This window comes from Pelophylax lessonae, assembly GCF_965119305.1.
Source record: "Pelophylax lessonae genome assembly, chromosome: 11".
NCBI classification, from domain to species: domain Eukaryota; kingdom Metazoa; phylum Chordata; class Amphibia; order Anura; family Ranidae; genus Pelophylax; species Pelophylax lessonae.
The window spans coordinates 175,312,916-175,333,365 of NC_138778.1; the positions used below are offsets into that span (position 1 = coordinate 175,312,916).

The 20,450-nt window shown below is 43.7% G+C and overlaps 2 protein-coding genes across 3 annotated transcripts in view; both read left to right on the forward strand.

The window, feature by feature from the left end:
* The window catches only part of G6PC3 (glucose-6-phosphatase catalytic subunit 3), a 29,781-nt gene extending 14,189 nt beyond the window's left edge, over positions 1 to 15,592 (forward strand). The window contains exons 4-7 of one of the 2 annotated variants that reach the window (XM_082272565.1): positions 8,287 to 8,405; positions 8,754 to 8,895; positions 14,999 to 15,367; positions 15,402 to 15,592. In XM_082272565.1, the coding sequence (XP_082128691.1) occupies positions 8,287 to 8,405; positions 8,754 to 8,895; positions 14,999 to 15,356 (619 nt within the window). In that variant the 3' untranslated portion in view covers positions 15,357 to 15,367; positions 15,402 to 15,592. Of the gene's footprint in view, positions 1 to 8,286; positions 8,406 to 8,753; positions 8,896 to 14,998; positions 15,377 to 15,401 lie in introns of those variants that run through there. The other variant, XM_082272564.1, reaches the window with a different exon arrangement.
* On the forward strand, positions 554 to 1,768 carry LOC309566937 (putative nuclease HARBI1; the record flags this gene model as incomplete). Its single annotated transcript, XM_082272264.1, has 2 exons — positions 554 to 859; positions 977 to 1,768. 2 exons carry the CDS (start codon positions 554 to 556, stop codon positions 1,766 to 1,768), a joined length of 1,098 nt encoding a protein of 365 aa, XP_082128390.1.
* Positions 15,593 to 20,450: the final 4,858 nt, after the last annotated feature.

Consider the following 20,450-nt stretch of genomic DNA (forward strand, 5'->3'; position numbering starts at 1 on the left):
CAGAGGCTGCCTGCTATCCAGACCCACATATAAAAGCAACAATGCATAAATATAAAACTGTGAACATTCACTCTATGGGCAGTGGAATAATACATTTATTCCTGCATAGCTGTAACTACTACTCAAAACATATAATCATATTTCTTTTTTTTTTTTGCCATGATTTTTGTAATTTTGTGTTAATCTAATGCCCAGTACACAGGATCGGAAAATCGGACGACGTTCCGTCCGTTTTTTTTTTTGTTTGCTAGCAACTCTAAATAATATTCGCAAATGGGAGAGGTTACTTACGATACAAATTTTCTCGGACGATGATTCTTAGCTTCCGGTATGCGTAACCACGCTGTAACGTGTGAGGGGAAATGTCATGTGCGTGTGACCCCTCTAGCCACGCCTTCGCGATGAGCTGTTTGGATTTTTCGTGTCTGGCCACGTTTTTTCTCTCGTTTCCTCGCACGTTCTGGCTATCCAGAATGTTCTCAAGCAGAAGAAACAGAGAAGGCGAAGATCGTGGAGTAAAGAATGGCTCCTCAACCGTTCAAAGTACTCCCACATGCAACTCATCCCTGAGATTCAGGAAAACAACCCAGATGATTTTCGGAATTATTTGCGAATGGATGATGAGTGCTTCCAGCATCTCCTGTCATCTGTCACTCCCCGGATACAGAAACAGGACACAGCCATGCGTGAGGCCATCAGTGCAGAACAAAGGCTGATAGCCACCCTGCGGTATCTGGCAAAAGGGCGAAACTTGAAGGACTTAAAATTTACGACTAGAATATCCCCGCAGGCCCTTGGCAAGATCATCCCTGAGACCTGCAAGGCGCTGATCACTGCTCTACAGAATGAATACATAAAGGTAATTTTTCTAATTACTCTCCGCTATTACCAATACCAACTGCAATTGTCTAAAATAATAGTTGTTAACTGTTGTCTGTCTGTGGCGCACAGATTTATTATTTTTTTTTTTTTACAGTTTCCCAAGAACACAGATGAATGGTTGCAGGTGGCCAAAAATTTTCATGAGATGTGGAACTTCCCAAACTGTGGAGGTGCAATAGATGGGAAGCATGTTCGAATTACCCCACCTGCCAACTCTGGATCATTTTACTACAACTATAAGGGATTCTTCAGCATTGTCATGATGGCAGTTGTTAATGCAACCTATGAATTCTTATATTTAGACATTGGTACAAATGGGCGCCACTCAGATGCCAGTATTATCGAGCATACCGAATTCTATAGGCGCCTCCAGAATGAGACACCTAATTTGCCAAGCAATGCTCAGAATGTGGAAGGTCTGAATTTTGTTTTCATAGCAGACGATGCCTTTGCGTTAGGAGAACATCTACTGAAGCCTTTCCCCATGCGTGGCTTGACCACAGATCAGAGGATCTACAATTATAGGCTGTCCCGTGCACGCAGGGTTGTCGAAAATGCCTTTGGAATACTAGCCAACAGATTCCGCATTTTCCAAACTGCCATTAACTTGGCAATGTATAAAGTAGATACAATAGTTTTGGCATGTTGTGTCCTTCACAACTACCTCCGTCGACATGTACAGGGGTATGTTGCATCAGCACCAGATCGGGAAGCTGAGAGACTTGGCATATATAACCGTGAGGAAGGGCAGGAGTGCCTTGCTGGACTGACATCTGTTGACCGAGTACATTCCAGGCTACCAACACAAAGTGCTCGGCAGAGCAGGCTGGATTACCTGACTTATTTTAATGGAATCGGTGCAGTGAGCTGGCAGAATGACATGTAATTTGCTGCTGTCAAAGTTAGAATGGTATACCATGTGTGAAAAACATGTTTGCAATATGATCCAGTAAATTTGTACAGTTGTAATGTTATTATTATATGTGATTTTGTACTTGCATTTGCTATTACTTTTGAATTTGATATATTTCTGTACTGTTTTGAATCAACTACTTGCATGGTTAAAAATAAAAGGGTGAAAGAAACTGCACAAGTGTCTTTTCCATAGCGGGTACATTTGGGAAGTTGCATTCACAGATACCACATTTCAATGACAAAGGTGTTTTATTGAAGTGAAGAGTCATTGCATTTTTGAACCACTTTTATTCAAACACTTTTCTCAAAAAATAGAGTTTACATACATTATGTTCTTGCTCTGATTCTTTTCACAAACAAAGAATTTAAATATCATTATCAAAACAATTCAACATTGCACATGTACTTGTCATACATTATTTGTCAGAAAAAGGCTCAACTATATCTTTTGCTATTGTGAGCCTATTTTGTTTGGGACAGATTGGATCAACTGCACTTTGTCCCTCACCATCATGATGGATGTCCTTTTGAACATCTAGTTAGGTGTGGCTGTACATAGCATACTGCACTGTCAGGAGGTGCATGATGATGTCATATGCTCTCATTCATACAATCATGTTACAGCCATCTAGTTTAGTTTGATCAAACCTTCTCAGTAATAAACAGGACATGATATGTTTCCAAATTTAAAGAATACACTCGTGCAGAGGAGGCCACAGACGGTGCAATTGTGTCTCTCCTGCAAATGAAAAATCGCATGAATGCCCCATCCTCACTGACTGTTGTATCGTTCCCATAGAGCCATTGTGTTCTACTGGAGGGAGGAGCGGGAAGCCATTCCTGCCACCGGGAGAACAAACAGGTATTATTGCTAGAAGCTCTCTCCGCTGGCAATAGATTAAATGAAAAACCTGCCAGGCTGGTTGTACCCAAGCTCATCAATTGACCAACTTGCGTGCAATCAGACAACCCATACATGATTTTAATATTGGCTGGTCCCTGCTGAACAGAGCACAAATTAAAACACACAATGTCTGGCTAAATGTAGACTTCTAAAAAGTCTGACAAGGTAGGCAAATGGTGCACATGCAAACAGTCCTTAAACATTCAGTAAAGCATAATTTCAGATGCAAGGCCACTCTCCATTGTTCCATATTTCTCTTTGCACAACATATGAATCAACCACATATGCTGGGCAGTATTGCAAGGAGACCTTGTGCTTCTTGAAAATTATTACTGAAAGTAACAACATGATAACCTTAATGTTTTGAACAACTTAAACATGAATTCAAGACTAGATCAACTAAGCTTGGAACTGCTCCCACCCCCTTTCAAACTCCTATTCCGACTGCCTTGTATGCCTACAATTTAGCAAATATATCAATGGAATTTTGCAGTAAACACAGTATAGAACTAGTTGCTTCCTTAATCTTGTGAAGTTGAGTGCAGCAGTGAAGAAAATCAGCAGACAGACAGGCAATGCTTGTTGGATTCAAACTGTGCTCTGTGTAGGAAGTAATACTAATTAATGGCCTTAAAGCGGAGTTCCACCCTGGATTTTTTTTTTTTAATACCCCCGGGACAGTCAGGGCTAGTACATTCCACAATGGCTAGCCTCTGATCTGTCCCGGGTTGCACTTACCTGTTAGGACAAATACTTACCTTGCAAACGTCTTGTCCAGCGCTGCCATCTCAGATGTGGGCAGCTTGAAGCCAGCGAGATCCCCTTCGGCGTCTTCTTCCGCCTTCTTTGGTCCCACGATGCTCTGCGCCGGCCCCGACGTCACTTCCGGGTCGCGCGCGTCATCCCTCTACAGCTTCTGGGCATGCCCAGAAGCTGTTTAGAAGGGGATGACGCGCGCGACCCGGAACTGACGTCGGGGCCGGTGCAGGCGCAATGATTCCTGGGAGCTATGACGTTCAGCTCCCAGGAATCATTGCAGAGCCAGGAAGTGACGAGGGGCCGCGGCCGAGGAAGGAGGAAGAAGGAAGTAAGGTAAGTATTTTTTCTTCGCTACGAGGTAAGTAAAAAAAAAAAAAATATGCGATTATCCATTTCTTTTTCAGGTGACCCGGAGCGAGAAGATGGAGGTAAGTATAAAAATAGGGTGGAACTCCACTTTAATATGCTTGATAGAACATAACAAACAGACACAAGACCTGATCATGTGACTTACGGGAGGATAATGCAGGCTCTGCAATGTCCACATCTGTTGGCTTCATGACATCTGTACCCACAATCTCCAAAGTGTCTTCATTCAAGTTATCCGATTTGCAGTCATAACTGGTCATTTCTTGAACCCCCATATGCTCTTCTGGTGTAGCATCTGCATTTCCAAATATAAGTTAAGATGTCAATATCCCAATATCCTCCATGTCAATACACTGTGGTTGTATAGGTACAGTTTAATAAAAAAAAAAAAAAAAATAACCAACCTTTAACACAAGACTCGGCGTACTTGATCTACCATCGTTATGCCACTGTCCACATCAGTGTGGTCACCTGTTGATTTTCCATAGCTGGAATCACCCACATGTAGTCTTCTTTTCTTGTGTTTTTTCTCTTTAATAAAGAAAACATATGTTTAGCATTTTTGAAATGTGAATAAAAATGTGTGGATATATGCTAAGGTACCTACTTTTAGTTGTGCAAATATTAACTTCTGTGTGGTTCTCATCATCTTTACTTGTCTGGTTAGGATTGCTTCTTTTTTGCCTCTCCCTCTGTTTGGCTTTATCTTTATTTCCTGTAATAATAGAAAAAAAAAAAAATTTAGAGGTCATACCTGCATAGACACAATACAACATTGCTGCAATCCATATTTTTCACATTAGATACCCCGAAAATGTATACTCACGTTTTTGGATAGTGAGATGGATTTGTTCCAAATGATCATGCTCACGCAGTTTTAAATCAGGCCATCTCTTAATGACTTGGTCTTTTGATCTCTCCACTCCATGCTTCTTTCTTAGATATTTCAAAAAAATTTGTCCAAAATTGCATCTTTTCTGCTGTTGGGACTCTCATAAAATGGGAGCTTGCAGTCATAATCATGCTTCTCCAGCAGATATACAAGATCGACCATTTCACCTCTGGACATAGCTGTTGCCTTCATCTTCCTCCCATATGTCCCTTTGCCCTTTGGTCTGGGCCCTTCTTCGTTCTCCTCTGCCATTTTGTACACCTGCTGTCTTCCTACAGTGTCGCCGACAGATACTACGCACATACAAACCGATGCGTGAGTCAAAAGAAGGAGGCGGAGCAACGTGCGTGCGCATGCTCACTGTGTAATACCGTACGCAGCAGACCCGAACGATCTGACAAACAGCAAGCATCGACCCCGATTGATCTGCTACATAATCGATCTGTTCCACGAACGAAGTAAGTGAACCTTTTCATATGCGAACATTTCATATTGTATGTTGACACACTGGCGTTGCTACTGCAGCTAGTAGGCCTCAACGACCGAAGTAACTGAACTTTTCATATGCGAACATTTCATATTGTATGTTGACACACTGGCGTTGCTACTGCTGCTAGTAGGCCTCACGAATTATCGTTGTCTATTGGTCAGGATTTCTATACTCTGATTTATGTTTAATGCTTCACCATAAGTTTGCATTGTTTGCATTGAACTTCAGTATGTGCCAACATGCTAAATGTCTGAAAAATTCCAATTTTACTTTGCAGTTACCATGACAGACAAGTTCACCAACCCTGAATTCCTGCAAAGATTTATTGAAATGTACAGGCAAATGCCTTGCCTATGGCAAGTTAAGTCCAAGGACTACTCGGACCGAAACAAGAAAAATGAGGCCCTCAATAAATTAGCGGAACTATGCAAAGAAGTTTGCCCTAATCCGAACATCCAATATGTGCGGAATAAAATCCCTAATTTGAAACTGTTTTCAAAAAGGAGCTGAATAAGGTTCGGGCATCACAGAAGTCAGGAGCAGGAGCTTCGGATATTTACGTTCCACGGCTGTGGTACTATAAAAGCCTTGTCTTCTTGACGGAACAAGTGGATGCTCAAGCTTCCCTTTGCACCCTTTCAAACCCTTCCCCAGCCTCAGTAGAATCGCCAACATCAGACATTGATCTGGAAATTTCTCAGCACATTCCACCCTCTCAGGTAAGTGATGGATAGTTTGGTCGTTTTGCCTTGTGTAAAATGTCTTTTTTAAAGGAGTATTTTTGAAAAAGGTTTCTTACATTTTATGGCCTTCATAATTTTTTATGTAAACAGATGGAAATATTCAGGGTTTTTACCGTTCTGATAATGGTCTTCTTTTATAATTCTAGGATCCTGACGATTTAATCCCTACAACTCCTTTAGCACCACCAACACTCAAGAGAAAAAAAGGGGTGGCCTGGAGGATGCCACATTATCCTTCTTAACAAAAGCAACGTCGGCTCTAGAGCGTAAGCAAGATGACCATGATGGATTTAGAATCATACTAGCCAACAAATTGTGGAAAATGACAGATGCACAATGCAATTTGGCAGAGAGTTTACTGCTTCAAGTCCTACATAGGGGTGTTAGTGGTCAATTGTGTGCAAAAACACATTTGTCAGACGATCAGGTCTCTACACGACCATCAATAACACCACCACAGCCATTGCAACCATTTTCTCCAACCATGTCATCCCATGCCATCCCATCCCATCCCATGTTATCCCATCAGCAGGCACCAAGTTGGCAATACCCACACTTGGAAAGGCCACATTCCACCTGGTCGCAGGACTACAGTTTTACACAATTGTAATGTTTTGGGTTGTATTTGCCAGAGTTTTGTTTTTTCACTTTAATGCACATTGTTTGATATGTTGTTTATTCAGTTACATGCTGATTTGTTAAATTTGTTAAATTTTATTCAATAATAAATAAATTGTTTTGTTAATAAAGATGCCTGCTTCTTTTAGAAATAACTTTGTATTTTTCAGTACTGACACACCATAGAACATACAACATCATTACCAAACAATATCAACCATACCATTTATTTATTTATATATATATATATATATATATATATATATATATATATATATATATATATATATATATATATATATTTATTATTAATATATATATATATATTTATTATTAATATATATCTACCGGTAATACTTATACTTGGGTTACCTTGGAGATATTATACTCGGCGTATAAGACGATGTCCCATTTTTGGGGGATTTTTTTGAGGTTCAAAAGTAGTCTTATACGCCAGAAAATACAGTATATATATATATATATATATATATATATATATAATAAATGTATATATATTTATACCATATATATATATATATATATATATATATATAATGTGTGTAATAATATAAAATATAATATAGTGTGTATATATATATATATTTATATATATATATTGTGTGTGTGTGTGTGTGTGTATGTATATGTGTGTGTGTGTGTGTGTGTGTGTATATATGTGTATATGTAGGTGTATATTTTTTTATATGTTCATTACTTTTCTTTTTTGCACAAATTTCCATCTATAACTTTTTTAGCGTTTACAACTTGGATTGCTTTTCAAAGAACAGAAAACCTCCTATTCGTATTGAATGTCATTGTGTGATTTTAAACGATTTTTCTTCTTTCCCTGGTTTACTTCCAGGTCGGTCTTTAGTTTCCGCACATTCGCAGTCTACTGCTCACCATTTTTTTCGGACGAACAACATACTGATAATACGATTATCGTACGATGTGTTATCATACGATCAAAATTTTTATGCTTGCACGACCGGATAATATCGGGCGAACTGTCGTGATCGCCTCTCGTAAGCTGTGTACTAATGATCAGATTATCGTCCGATCTTTTCACAAGCGTTATTTTTCGCCCGATTTTCGGATCGTGTGTACGGGCCATAAGGGTCTATTAGAGATGTATCCGTTGTATGTACCTGTGTAGTGATTAAGCACATTTGTAGTGTGTGGAACATGTCTACCATGCAAACTGTTAGTGTCCTGCGATGTCACTTTGGGAACCTTGAATTAAAGTTATTTTGAACGAACCGTGATGTGCAGCCACTTGGAGGCGAGCTGGGGCAGGCACTCACGTGAGGTTCCATTAGGCTTCCCCATCTCACCTGGAGCAGCGAGCTCCCTTCACTTTCATAATTTCATAGTTCGCAGATGTGAACCAATGTGCGATTCGGGTGTGATGCAGGAACCCGCACTGGAATCACAGGGTTTCCCGCATCACACCTGTGTGAACCAGTCACTGTGCTGTGGTTCCACCTGCCAGCCTTTTTGTGCCACTACAGCTCTGCAGGGGACTTGATTGTGATGTAGTGGCCAGTGAACGGGACCTCAGACCACAGCATGCAGACGCAGGAATGTAACACATGTAGGTGTCAGATACTAAAGTTTCCTAGGTCAGTGTAGCTCTGCATATGTTCATGTCTTATTTGGAATAAAGATATATCTGTATGAATCTTGTAGCAATAATACTCTTATCTTCTTACAGGGGCGTTCAGCGCTATGTTCCTCTCCTTTTGTACATTTTGCTGATGTCAGGAATCGCTGTTTCAAGGCTCTTCATCCTGGCACATTTTCCTCACCAGGTCCTGGCTGGCATTCTTTCTGGTAAGGTATCTGCAGCTGTGTGGAGATAGGCATGGCAGGCGGCATAAAAATCCCGTAGAGATAACTCTGGCGGGTGGGAGGAGCTAGGACCTCCTGTAGAGGTAGCTGATGGAGTGGCTGGGAAATTTTGCAATGATCTTTCACCCCAATTTTCCAAGATATATAAGTAAACTAGCCCTGTGGTATGCACCCCAAACTAAACTGACAGTTTAAGGTGGAATGGCAATGTAATATTGAGTAATTGTGATCAGGACAGCTATTGTAACCTGAACTTAGACAGAATTATGGTTCAGAAAAATGTTTTCAATATGTTATTTGCCTTAAACCTATCCATTTTGCTTATCCTAGGTGTGCTGTTAGGATACATCCTGAATCGTAGTGTTCCCCATGACCGCAGTTTTATGTTTTACACGCTGACATCGCTGTTCCTGCTGCTTGGGGCTCTTCTTGTATACTGGGGAATGAGTGCATTAGGAGTGGACCTTTCTTGGTGAGTACCAGCTGTGTTACATTGTTATCCCTTGTTTCATCTACATTGTCTGGACTAGATGCCACATCCAGGCAAAGCAGTGTTGGTGCAAACAGTAAAGATGTGGTAACTAATTCGATTTTAAGGCACAAAGTTTCATGTGTTACTGTGCATTGCTGTAACATGCATTTTATTAAAGGTTACTGCAGCACATACATACAGTACATCTAAAGGGGCCCTGAATCTGATGGTGGCTTTTAAAAACTCTTTACTGTAAGCACTTTAATACACATTGGGGAAAATATATGTGAGAAAAGGCAAAGATCAGGCATGGGGGTGTTTGGGAATTCTGTTTTTTTATTGATAATTGCTCAGTGAAAGGGGTTACTAGGTTACATGGTGCATTATAATAGTGCTTGGACAAAACACTGGGCTGGCTTTAAACCTATTTGCTGAGATATTTTGCAGTAAAACACTGAAAGGTAATGCACTGTTCTCATAGTAATGCACTTCCCTCTGTCCCTTCTTCATTCATGCTAAATGGCACCTCAATCAAATATACAGTAGGGGCTGATGCAATTACTGGACACAAGGGAAGGAGCATATGAGACTGACACTCCTGGAAGTGTTGATTTCCTTCCAGACTAAGGCTGGCCACAGATGGATCAGAATTTGGCTGGTTTAGCGGGAACTGGATGAATTTCAATCCATTTATGAGCAGGATAGTTGCACTGAAATTGATACATTGATCGACTTAAGTACAACCATCCTGTCGGACTTTTCTTGTGCAATCGCTGTCGTCGGCTATACAGTAGCTGCCAGTAATGATCATTGTATTCTAATGGCAGGAAAACCTCCTGTGATCAGAACTGAATGGTTCCGTGGGAGAGATTCCTCTATCAAAATGGATTGTGTTGATGGGGGAATCGGCCATTTTCTTTCTTTTACCAAATGGTTGAAGGAAAGAAAATTGCATAATCTATGGCCTACCTGATGCTGCCCTATCCTTAGTGTGACAACACCGCTGCAGAATGAACAGCTTTGTCACCTAGTTAAAGGAAGTGAAAGATCTACTGGCAGGATCAAGAGGTAATAAAACAGTGTTGCAGGAGGAACTCTGAAAATCTAATTTCTCTTTCGTTCATCGATGGACACAGCTCTTAATCTTAACCATTGGATTATACTGCTCCCTATGGGAGTAGGACATTAGGCAGAAAAAAAGTCTGGCTACACCTATGGGCAGGCCCAGTGGGTATACTCCCTCTCTCTGCTATAGGTACTCCGTTTTTTTTCTGCCTAGTCAGGAGTAAGGACCTAGTTCTTTGCTGGGATTTCCAATCTACTGCCGGACTGGGCGACGGGATGTATAATCTAGATCCAGTGGTCACCCCAGTGCACGCAGACCTCAGCTCTACGCTAGGTTGGCCGCGACATAGCCCAACCAGACAGGGGCTGGCCTGCGAGTTAAATGCCTCGCGAGGTCACATACGACCGGGTCTTGGTCCGAGTCACAGTGTTCCTCCTGGTCGACAGCCCCCCCCCCATTTCGATGGAGAGGAAGTTCTGTCTGCAGCGGTGCCCGCCTGGTTCGTAGTATGGTAAGTAACTGTCCCCCCTCTCCCCCTGGAGGGTTTTGGGGTGGATTTGGGCCCCTCTATGGGACAGTCAGACCCCAGATTCCTCTTCTTACTGTTAGGCACCCCCCTCATCGGTCTGGTGTTCCCTGTGGGCCATCTTGCCCCCCATCCGCCCCCCCCCCCTTCTTCACTTATGCTGGGACTGTGGGGTTGTCTGGTCTATCTCCTGGGGTGGGGGCAGGGTGCTGTGCTAGTGATGGGGGGCGGGGGGGTGCACCGCCAGCGATTGGCTGTGGGGGGGGGGGGGGCTGTACTTGGTGAGGACTCCTGCCAGACCCCCCCCCCCCCCCCTCCTGCCTGTGACATTTTCTGAGGCCTGGGAATCCCTTCTTGGTCCCTGGGAGCCTTGTGGTGCCGCACGGGGCTACCACTTTCTTGTAGGCATTGTGCTCAATGCATGGCGGCCATGTTTGTGTAGCATGGCAGCCATTTTGCGATGGTTTGCCATTAAAAAAACAGTGGCCATGACAATGGAGCCCTCTAGCTGGCGATTTTTGGCAGTGGGAGCCCCTCCTCATCCCCTGGTGCTGACTGCTGGATCTTTTCATTTTCTGATCGCCGCATGTGCAGTGCAGATTATCCTGGCGGTTGCAGGTGCTTGTTTCTTTTGGGTGGTGAGTCTGGTGGAGTCCTCTCCCTCTCTGCTGAGGATCGATTAGGTGCTCTGTAACTGGCGACCGGTTGGTGCTGCCGGAGCAGTAGGGGTGTTTTTCTACACCTCTTTTGTGGGGTCCCCCTATTGACTTATGGAGTCCTTGGAGCACATTTCCCCACTGGATCCCCTCTCAGAGGCTGCGGGGCCCTCCGAGTCCCAACCATTCATTGATGCACTGACGGTGGTCCTGGTGTTCTTTGTGTCCTGGTTGGAGATGGTTTTTGGGCAACGGACTAGCAAAAACGCCCCCCTTCCCTGCATCATCTGATTCGGCCACCGCAGACGTGGATCACTTTTCTGGGTTTGCGACCACGCGCTCGGAGTTCTCAGATAATGAGGACAATTCCACGAAAAGGCACTGGTGGATGCACTGATTGTATATGTGCGTAAGACCTTAAAAATGGAGGACGCAGCTGAAGCTGCGACGGAGGCGTCGCTTCCCTTTGACACTCACAAGCCATCCAGAGCGACACAGGTGTTTCTTTTCCCCTCAGATTTTGACAGAATTGTCGCTAAAAAGTGAGAACGACCAAAACGTCCCCTTGTGGTCCCTAAAAAGTGGACTGTTCCACCGGTGGTGGACCCTCCGGGTTCCAGATTGAACAAGGCAACCATGATTCCAGTTAAAGAATCCCCGGCCTTAAAGGAACCGGCTGACAGGAAGGTGGATGTTGTGGCCCGCAATATGTACACTGTGGCTGGTTCAGCACTGAGGCCAGTATTTACCATTTCAATGGTGTCGCAAACTCTGACCGAGTGGGCTAAGCTTTTACTCCGTGACTAGGGGGGAGCAGCTTCCTGTTACTTCAAGAGGTGATCGTCCCGGTTCCAACATCGGAACGTTTTTAGGGGTTTTACTCAAACCTGTTTACAGTTCCCAGGAAGAAAGGCAAGGTGCGTCCAATTCTGGACCTCAAGGCGCTGAACTGCTTTGTACGGGTGTAGAAGTACAGAATGGAGTTCATTCGCACGGTGGTGGCATCCCTGTATTGGGGATTTTCCTGCCTTTACCGACATCAAGGATGCTTAGCTTCACATTCCATTATGTGCCGGTTACCAGCGTTTCCTCCGCTTTGCCGTGGGAGAAGAGCATTATCAGTTTGTGGTGTTACCCTTTGGTCTCGCCTCGGCTCCTCATGTCATTACAAAAGTGCTAGCCCCGGTGCTAGCATTGTTACGCCATCAGGGAATTGCAGTAATGAGCTACTTGGATGACCTCCTTCTGCGAGTGGAGTCTCCTACTGCCCTGTTGGAAAACCTGGAGATCACCATACAAACTCTGAGGGAGTTCGGCTGGTTTCTGAATTTTCAGAAGTCTGCTCTGGTTCGTCCACAAACCTGGACTATCTGGGTCTGACTCTGTACTTGGCCTTAGCCAGAGTGCTCCTTCCTCTGAACAAACTCCAGTAACTGCAGGCTGCAATTCGCCAGACTTGCATGCGGGTGCTGGGCCTGACGGTGTCTACCTTCGAGGCAGTTCCGTTTGCACAGTTCCATACGAGGTCCCTGCAAAGGGAGATTCTGGGCAAATTTGACAAGAATCCACAGTCTCTGGACAATCGGCTCCGGCTGAGCCAGGAACGAAAGAGTCCCTGATATGGTGGTTTCGTTCTCTGGCGCTTTGGCCTGGGCAAATCCTTGCTCCCCTTTTATTAGACAGTGGTCACTAAGGATGCCAGCCTGTTTGAGTGGGGAGGCGTCTTCAGCAAAAATTCTGCTTAGAGGGTCTAGACACTGTAAGAGTCTCCAGATTACCGACTACCGACCAATGGAAAACTGGCAGACGGATTACCTCAGTCGGCAGGTGTTGGACCAAAAGGAGTTGTCCCTTCATCCGGAGGTGTTTCATCAGTTGTGTCTCTGGTGGGGCATCGCCAAGGTGAATCTGTTGGCTTCTCGGCTCAACAGAAAGGTGCAGAGGTTTGAGGCTCGGTCACGGGTTCTTCTGGTGGACGCTACAGATGCGCTGGTGACCCCGTGTGGTCAGTTTCGTCTAATTTACGCCTTCCCTCCTCTCAAACTTCTGCCAAGACTTCTACGCAGGATCGAGGCAGAAGGGATTCCGGTCATCTTAGTGGCCCCGTAACTGGCCTCACCGGGCTTGGTACACCGATCTGGTGTGGCTGGTCGCCGACGTTCCTTGGAATCTTCCTCTCAGGGAAGATATGCTGTCCCAAGGGCCAATCTTCCATCCTGCTTTACAGTCACTGGCTTTGACGGCTTGGCTGTTGAACGCCAGGTGCTGAAGAATAGAGGTTTTTCTGAGCCGGTGATTCCAATGCTGTTAAAATCTAGGAAATCTGCTTCCAGGAAGGTCTACCATCATATGTGGAAGACGTACATCACATGGTCTGAGTCTCTTGGGGTTCATCCTTGCTCTTATTTAGTGGCTCGGATCTGTACCTTCCTTCAACGGGGTTGAGCAGAAATTTGCCTTGAGTACTATCAAGAGCCAGGTGTCGGCCTTGGCGGTCTTCTTTCAAAAGCCCTTGAACACACACTCCCTTACTTTTTTTTAGGGAGTTCGGCACGTAGCTCCTCCAGTGCGGTCTCCGTTGCCACCTTGGGACCTCAATTTGGTGCTCTCAGTCCTCCAGATGCCTCCTTTTGAGAATCTTCAGGAGATTCCCCTGCTTACGCTGTGCTAGAAGGTGGGCTTTTTGGTGGCTATCACCTCTGTGCGCAGGGTGTCGGAATTGGCAGCAGTATCCTGTCGTTCACCTTACTTGGTGGTTCACAGAGATAAGGCGGTTCTTCGCCCCTGTCCGTTGTTCCTTCCAAAGGTTGTCTTCGATTTTGAATAAAGACATTGTGTTGCATTCCCTGTGTTCCAGGCCAAAACATCCAAAGAAAATTGCTTTGCATGTCTTGGATGTGGTCTGGGCGATTAGGGTGTACCTGGCAGCTACGGAGTCTTTTAGGAAGTCAGATTCACTATTTGTGCTCACGGATGGGCCTCGGAAAGGGTTGTCTGCTTTCTCTGCGACCATTTACAGATTGATCAGACGGTGATTTAGGCCTATTCCATCAAGGGTCAGGTTCCTCCTTTCCCTGTCAAGGCGCACTCTACTTGGGCGCTCAGTGCCTCCTGGGCCTTCGGTCATCAGGCGTCAGTGACGCAGGTTTGCAAGGTGGCCACCTGGTCCTCGGTGCACACTTTCACAAAGTTCTATAAAGTGGATGTGGTGGCATCTGCCGATGCTTCCTTTGGCCGCAAGGTTTTTCAGGCTGCTGTCTAGAGGACCTGCTCCTCTTTGAGGGTGTTTTTTTTTTTTTTTTTTTTCAGGTGGGCTTCAATTGTTTTGTTTGAGCTTCTGTTTACCTGATTGGCTATAGTTTAGCCTTGGGAATTTCTTTTTCGCTGTTCCCACCCCTCATATTTAACACTGCTTTGGGATGTCCCAATGGTTAAGAAGATCAGGAGCTGTGTCCGTCATTAAAAAAGAAAATGGGATTTTTGACTTACAGTAAAATCCATTTCTCTGATGTTCATTGACGGACAGCACCCACCCCTCTGTGGAGTTGTAATTCTTCTGATCCTGCTTGAAACAAAATTGAGTACTTATAACAGAGAGAGGGAGTATACCCCTTGGACTGCCAATAGCCAGACTTTTTTTCTGCCTAGTATCCTACTCCTGTAGGGGGCAGTATAACCCAATGGTTAGGAAGATCAGGAGCTGTGTCCGTCAATGAACATCAGAGAAATGGATTTTACGGTAAGTCAAAAATTCCATTATTGTCGTGTTCATACTGTTGATAGACTGCAGCATACATGTCATTTTTTATTTTGTACATAGTTCCACTTTAATTCTTTATGTCTCACTTGCGTTAGGTCCATTCACCTGGCCACTAAATGGTGTTCTAAGTCAGAGTGGATCCACCAAGACACAAGACCATTTTCTTCTGTCACTAGAAGTGCCGGGAATGCCCTGGGATTGGGATTTGCCCTGTGTTGTCCTCTCTACCAGGAGTTGCATAAAAAAACTCCAGGCTGGCGTGATAGAGGCATTATCCTGCTACTGTCTGTCCTCTTCCTAAAACTTCAACAATCTCTTCCACTTCCTTCCCCCCCTCTCCTTTACTACACGCTGAACTTCCTGCGCCATGTCCTCTGCCCTCTGCTTGTCTTTATTCTGGCTCCGTACTTAGTTAGTGGACTTGACTTAGCAGGAACGCACAAGAAAGACTGATGAGACTGTATGTAAAAAATAACCTGTTACTGTTCCTATTACAAGAGAAATGAAAACTTGATGCTTAGATAGGTTATAGTTATGTTTGTCTGTTTTAGCATTATATTATTTATTTACGTCCTTTTGCTGGATGAAAATACCCTCAAAATGGTTCACTTAATTTTAGTTGAAGAGTGAATAGACAGATTGTCAGACTTTTTAGAGCCACCATTGTTAAGGGCCTTTGGTGAGCTCCTCTTTTTCTTTTCCTGTACAGGTATTTAATTCTGTTGGACATCCTGTTCCAAAACTGTAATCATTATTATGGAGCTTTTTGTGGCTCCAACTGCTTCCAATCTATTGGGAAGGCTTTCCACAAGATTTCAAAGTGTTTTTTCGAATTAATGCCCATTCAACTAAAAGCATTTAAGAGGACAGACATTGATGCCAGACAAGGAGACCTGACTTGTAGTATACTGTATATTTCAATTCACCCCAAAGGTGTTCTATTGGGTTGAGGTCAAGACTTGAAGCTGGCTTTGTGCTTGTGAACTGGAAGGGTGTACAAGGTTTGTCCATTTAGTGGAAGTATAACGTTACCTGTAAGCAACCAAAAAACCCTTCGGTAAAGTTGATGTTACTTTATAGTTCTATGTATACACATTTTCAAAGCAGACTGTATTTTAGGCAGATGATATTGTATTTTAATAATAAAGTGCCTTTGTTCCTCAGACAATGGAGCCTTTTTTGGGGGACTAATTATTCAGTGGGGTGCAGCTACCACAAATTAACACTGCTACATTTGTTTTTTACCTGTTGGAGTTCCGCTGGTAGTTTTTCTTGCAAGGCTGCCTGCGCTTGAATAGTGTGAAGTTGCACAGGAGAGTGCAACATTTTGTATAGCTGTACATGGTAGCCAATCAGCTTCTAACTTCAGCTTGTTGAGTAAAAGTGGAACTTTACCCATAACAACTTGATGTAAAATAATATTCTTTAGCAAGGAACATACATTCCACAATAATTATGCTACCAAACTTAGTGTGTGCTGTAAATTGCCTCCAGCATTGTTCCTGTTATTCTTGCTGGAGACTGCCATTTTTCTGCAGCCCAGAGCCACTGAACAGCAGTAAATGTTTAGGCTGTCAGCAAATCGGCCTCTACAAATTCAGCACAGTGCCCAAAAACAGAGAGCAACTGAGCATGTGCAGAGTGGGTGACATAGTGTATTAGTGGATTTAAAACAGCATAGGCACTTATTCTTAAAGGAGTTGTAAAGTCAGGAAGTTTTTTTATCTTAATGCATTCTATGATTAAGATATATATTAAGATAAAAAAGCCTTCTGTGTGTAGCAGCCCCCCCAGCACCCCTAATACTTACCTGTGCCCCCTCTCCGTCCAGCCATCCTGGGACTCTCCCTCCTGGTTGGCTGAGATACAGCTGCGGCATTGGCTCCCGCGGCTGTCAATCAAAGTCAATGAACCAATCAGGAGAGAGGGGATGGGGCAGAACGGCAGCTCCATGTCTGAATGGACACACGGAGCTGCAGCTGGGCTCAGGTGCCCCCATAGGGGGGCACTCGGTAGGAGGGAGGGGCCAGGAGCAGGAACGAGGAACTCGAGAAGAGGAGGATCCAGGCTGCAACAAGGGGCCAACATTAATTTTCTGACTAAAGTTCTACTTTAAGCTTTGATAAACAACTGGAAGCTGATTGGTTTCTATGCAAAGCTGCACCATATTTTGCACTCTCCAGTTTTAGTATATCAACCCCTGTGGATGGCCAATGTTTACCCAAATAATGTATCCCTTATACTAAAATCTCATAGAAACTTTAACACATTAAAGTCATTTCAAAAATTGTTTTGAGTCTATTTAAATCTTCAGCTTTCTTTAAAAGTATACCCTTTAATCCTCCCATTTATGCTGTCAATCCTGCCACTCGTGCTGTGTGTTGAAGACTACAAGCATGTCAATACGCATTATTCAGGTATGGTCTTCTGTTGTCACCATTGGGGAGCTGGATGGGAGCAATGATGTGCCACTACCTCTGGGGTGCTCTTGAATCGACTGTATAGAGTTTAATTGCTCGTTTGGCTTGGAGGGAAAAGAATGAGTACAAATATTTATTCCTTGCTACTCTAGAAGCGGATTTTCCTCTTCGCTCTCTGACACTTTGGAATGTAGGTGGATACTCATTGTCTTTTTCTGTTAAATGCAGGACTGCTGGTAATCACTAATTAGTTAATCACTGGTAATTGCATGCATGTGCAGTTTCTGCAAGGTGATCTCAACCAGGGGTGCGTGTGACAGACCAAGGGCACAATTGTGACCCCATAAAAGGTAATGCCTGAAATGATCTTTATGGCAGGATCTCCAAGGTTTCCTTTTGCAGATTTAAACAGACTGAATGCAGAGGTGTTAAAGCTTATATGAAATCTTAGTGATTAGATTTACATCTAAGGTCCCTTTCACACTTATGCGACGCGATTTTACAACGCGATTTTGACGCGACTTTGCAGCGATTTTGAGCAATGGCTCAGGGCTATATACCTCAAAATGCATTAAAATCGTGCCAAAGTAGTGCAGGAACTACTTTGAAGTCGGTGCGACTTCAAAACGCACTGATATGAATGGGGCTCATTGAAAATAATGGAAAACGACTTGTCATGCGATTTTGCAGGACAAGTCGCACTAGTGTGAAAGGGGCCTAAGCCTAGTACACACTGCTATTTTTTTTTTTTTTTTTCAACCCAGTGGACTGAATGAAAAAAAAAACCTGACAGCTCAGGTCAGAGCCGCTGTACTAACAATTTAATGTTAGTACAACGATCTCCCCTGCTGTTCTGTTGTGTTCTGACAGTGGGACAGCCTCCCCCCCCTCCCCCCAGGAACATTCCGGCAGTGCTCTCAGCCATTGGCTGAGAGCGCTGATCGGGAGCCGGTCGGCAGACCTTTTTTGACAGAAGTCGGCTGGACAGCCGGACCAGCTGCAGTACACAAGGGCCAAATGTTGACCGGTTTCTATTGAACTGGCCTTTGCCACCCGACATTTGACCCGTGTGTACGGGGCTTTACTTGTTTCCTCAGAGACTGGAATGGGATCGTTCTCCTGGTAATCGTTGTCCACATGAGCCATATGCACGCTTGTTGGATATGTCTGACCAAGAGTCCCACCATTACAGGCAAAAGGACCTACAATAGGTGCAGGATTTCCACCTAACCTGGAAATCCTCATCAACATAGGTCATATCTTGATATGTAGCCGTGCAGAAAAAAAGAAGACACCCAGAGAGCGAGCGAGATTCCTGCAAGTCTGAGCACGTTTTATTTATACAAGGACAAACAGGACATATTACAAAATACTCAGATGAAAATCCATACCCACAGCATGTGAAGGAGACACAGAGACACACAAAAAACGGGGGTTTGCAGCGGACCGACCGTTCACGGAGTCCGCCCAGAGCCCCCAACTCTGCACGTAATACTGTCGAACAACATGTGAGGTTTCCTCTTTATTAATTTAGAAAAAAATATATATATTTATTTACACAACAAATTACGAGACAGTTGCACAAGTCCACTGCATGTGATGGTGAGGGAGGGGCTAAAGCCTTAAGACATTATTTTAAGGTGAACCCACCCACACCCCATCCTATATTATCTCCTGAAAATTAAAAAAAAAAAAAACCTGGCTTTTGTACAAAATAAACTGTAAACGACACCTGAGACCAGTTCCGTAATTTAATATGTTGAGAATCCTTTAGCAAAGCCTAAGCTAGCCTTGAAATTAAAGAAAAATAACTTGATTATAGAAGTTTTGTTTTGCACGTACCCAAGGGAAGCTATAGACTTTTTATGGTTTCCTAAATATGCATGTGACCATGATCAGCTTTATGTAATTTTTTTAATGTTTTAAATATTGTACAGTGTTTTTTTTTTTTAAATATATTTGTACACGGGGCAACCATATTGACTCATTAGATATGAAAGGTTTGCTTCTGCTTGTTAGTGCTGAACAGGGGTTGGGTTTTACTGCTCATCTTTCGCAATATACATCTATAGGTCAGACTTAAATAAAACAATCAACTTAGCTCAGCAGTTGTTAGATGCTAGTTTGCCATTACCCAGGTGACCATTACAGGAAACATTTGCAAATCTCTTTATGAAAAACACCTTCCAGATCAAAGTTGTAGTGATAATTCAAAATGTGTACTAGCTGGAAATACACTATCTTTCCCTGATGCATATAGCAGCCTAAGCAGAGGTTCAGTATAGCATGACTTGTGAAGTATAAAACACAGTATTAAAGTATGGCCAAAGATTTTCTGACAATACTTCTCTTTTGGGTCACAGGAGTTGACCACATTGTCGGGATCCACCCGGAGCCCTGACTGACAGCTGGCTCCCCCTCTCAGCGCTCGGCTAAGAGCCAAAGCCAGCTGCTTTCGCTCCCTCTGCAGTCTGGCACTCCAGTGAGTGCTAAGAAAAGGGAGCAGTGACCGACAGTCGCCGCTCTGCTCAGAGCTGACCAAGAACTGGGCGATCCGCGGTCATGTGATTGCTCCGTTCACGGGCTTAGAGCTGGTGAGGGACAGCTGCAGCATGGAGGTGAGTAAATATTTTTTTATGCACAAACTTCTCCTTTAAACCCAATACCCAAAATGTATTATATTTCAGGTTACCTAAAATTTGGTGGCTGCTTTTGTTTTGTTTTTTCTTTCTTTTATTTTTACCTGTTGATCCTGCCAGTAAGTCTGTTACTTTTTTAACATAATATCACTTTGCGCAATACAACAGGTTCACTTTATTGTCGCCCCTTTCCAGCAGCATATGCTCACCTTTCTTTTCCTCCACCACCAGTAATGAAGAAAGGAAGCCCTGTATAAGCCTAAAGAGAGCTCAAAACTCTCCTCAACCCATGTGGAAGTGCTGGGATGATCACCAAGCACCAATGCTGTCAAAAAGAGGAAGGGGAGTGAGTCACATGCTCTGCCATACCAACTATTTTCATAGTTCCTAGTGGCCGAATATAGCTGTTGAGTAGCAAAGGGAATGGCATTATGTACTTCTGGGGAGGCAACTTTAAACTGAACCTGTTGCTTCACCCTGCATTGCCA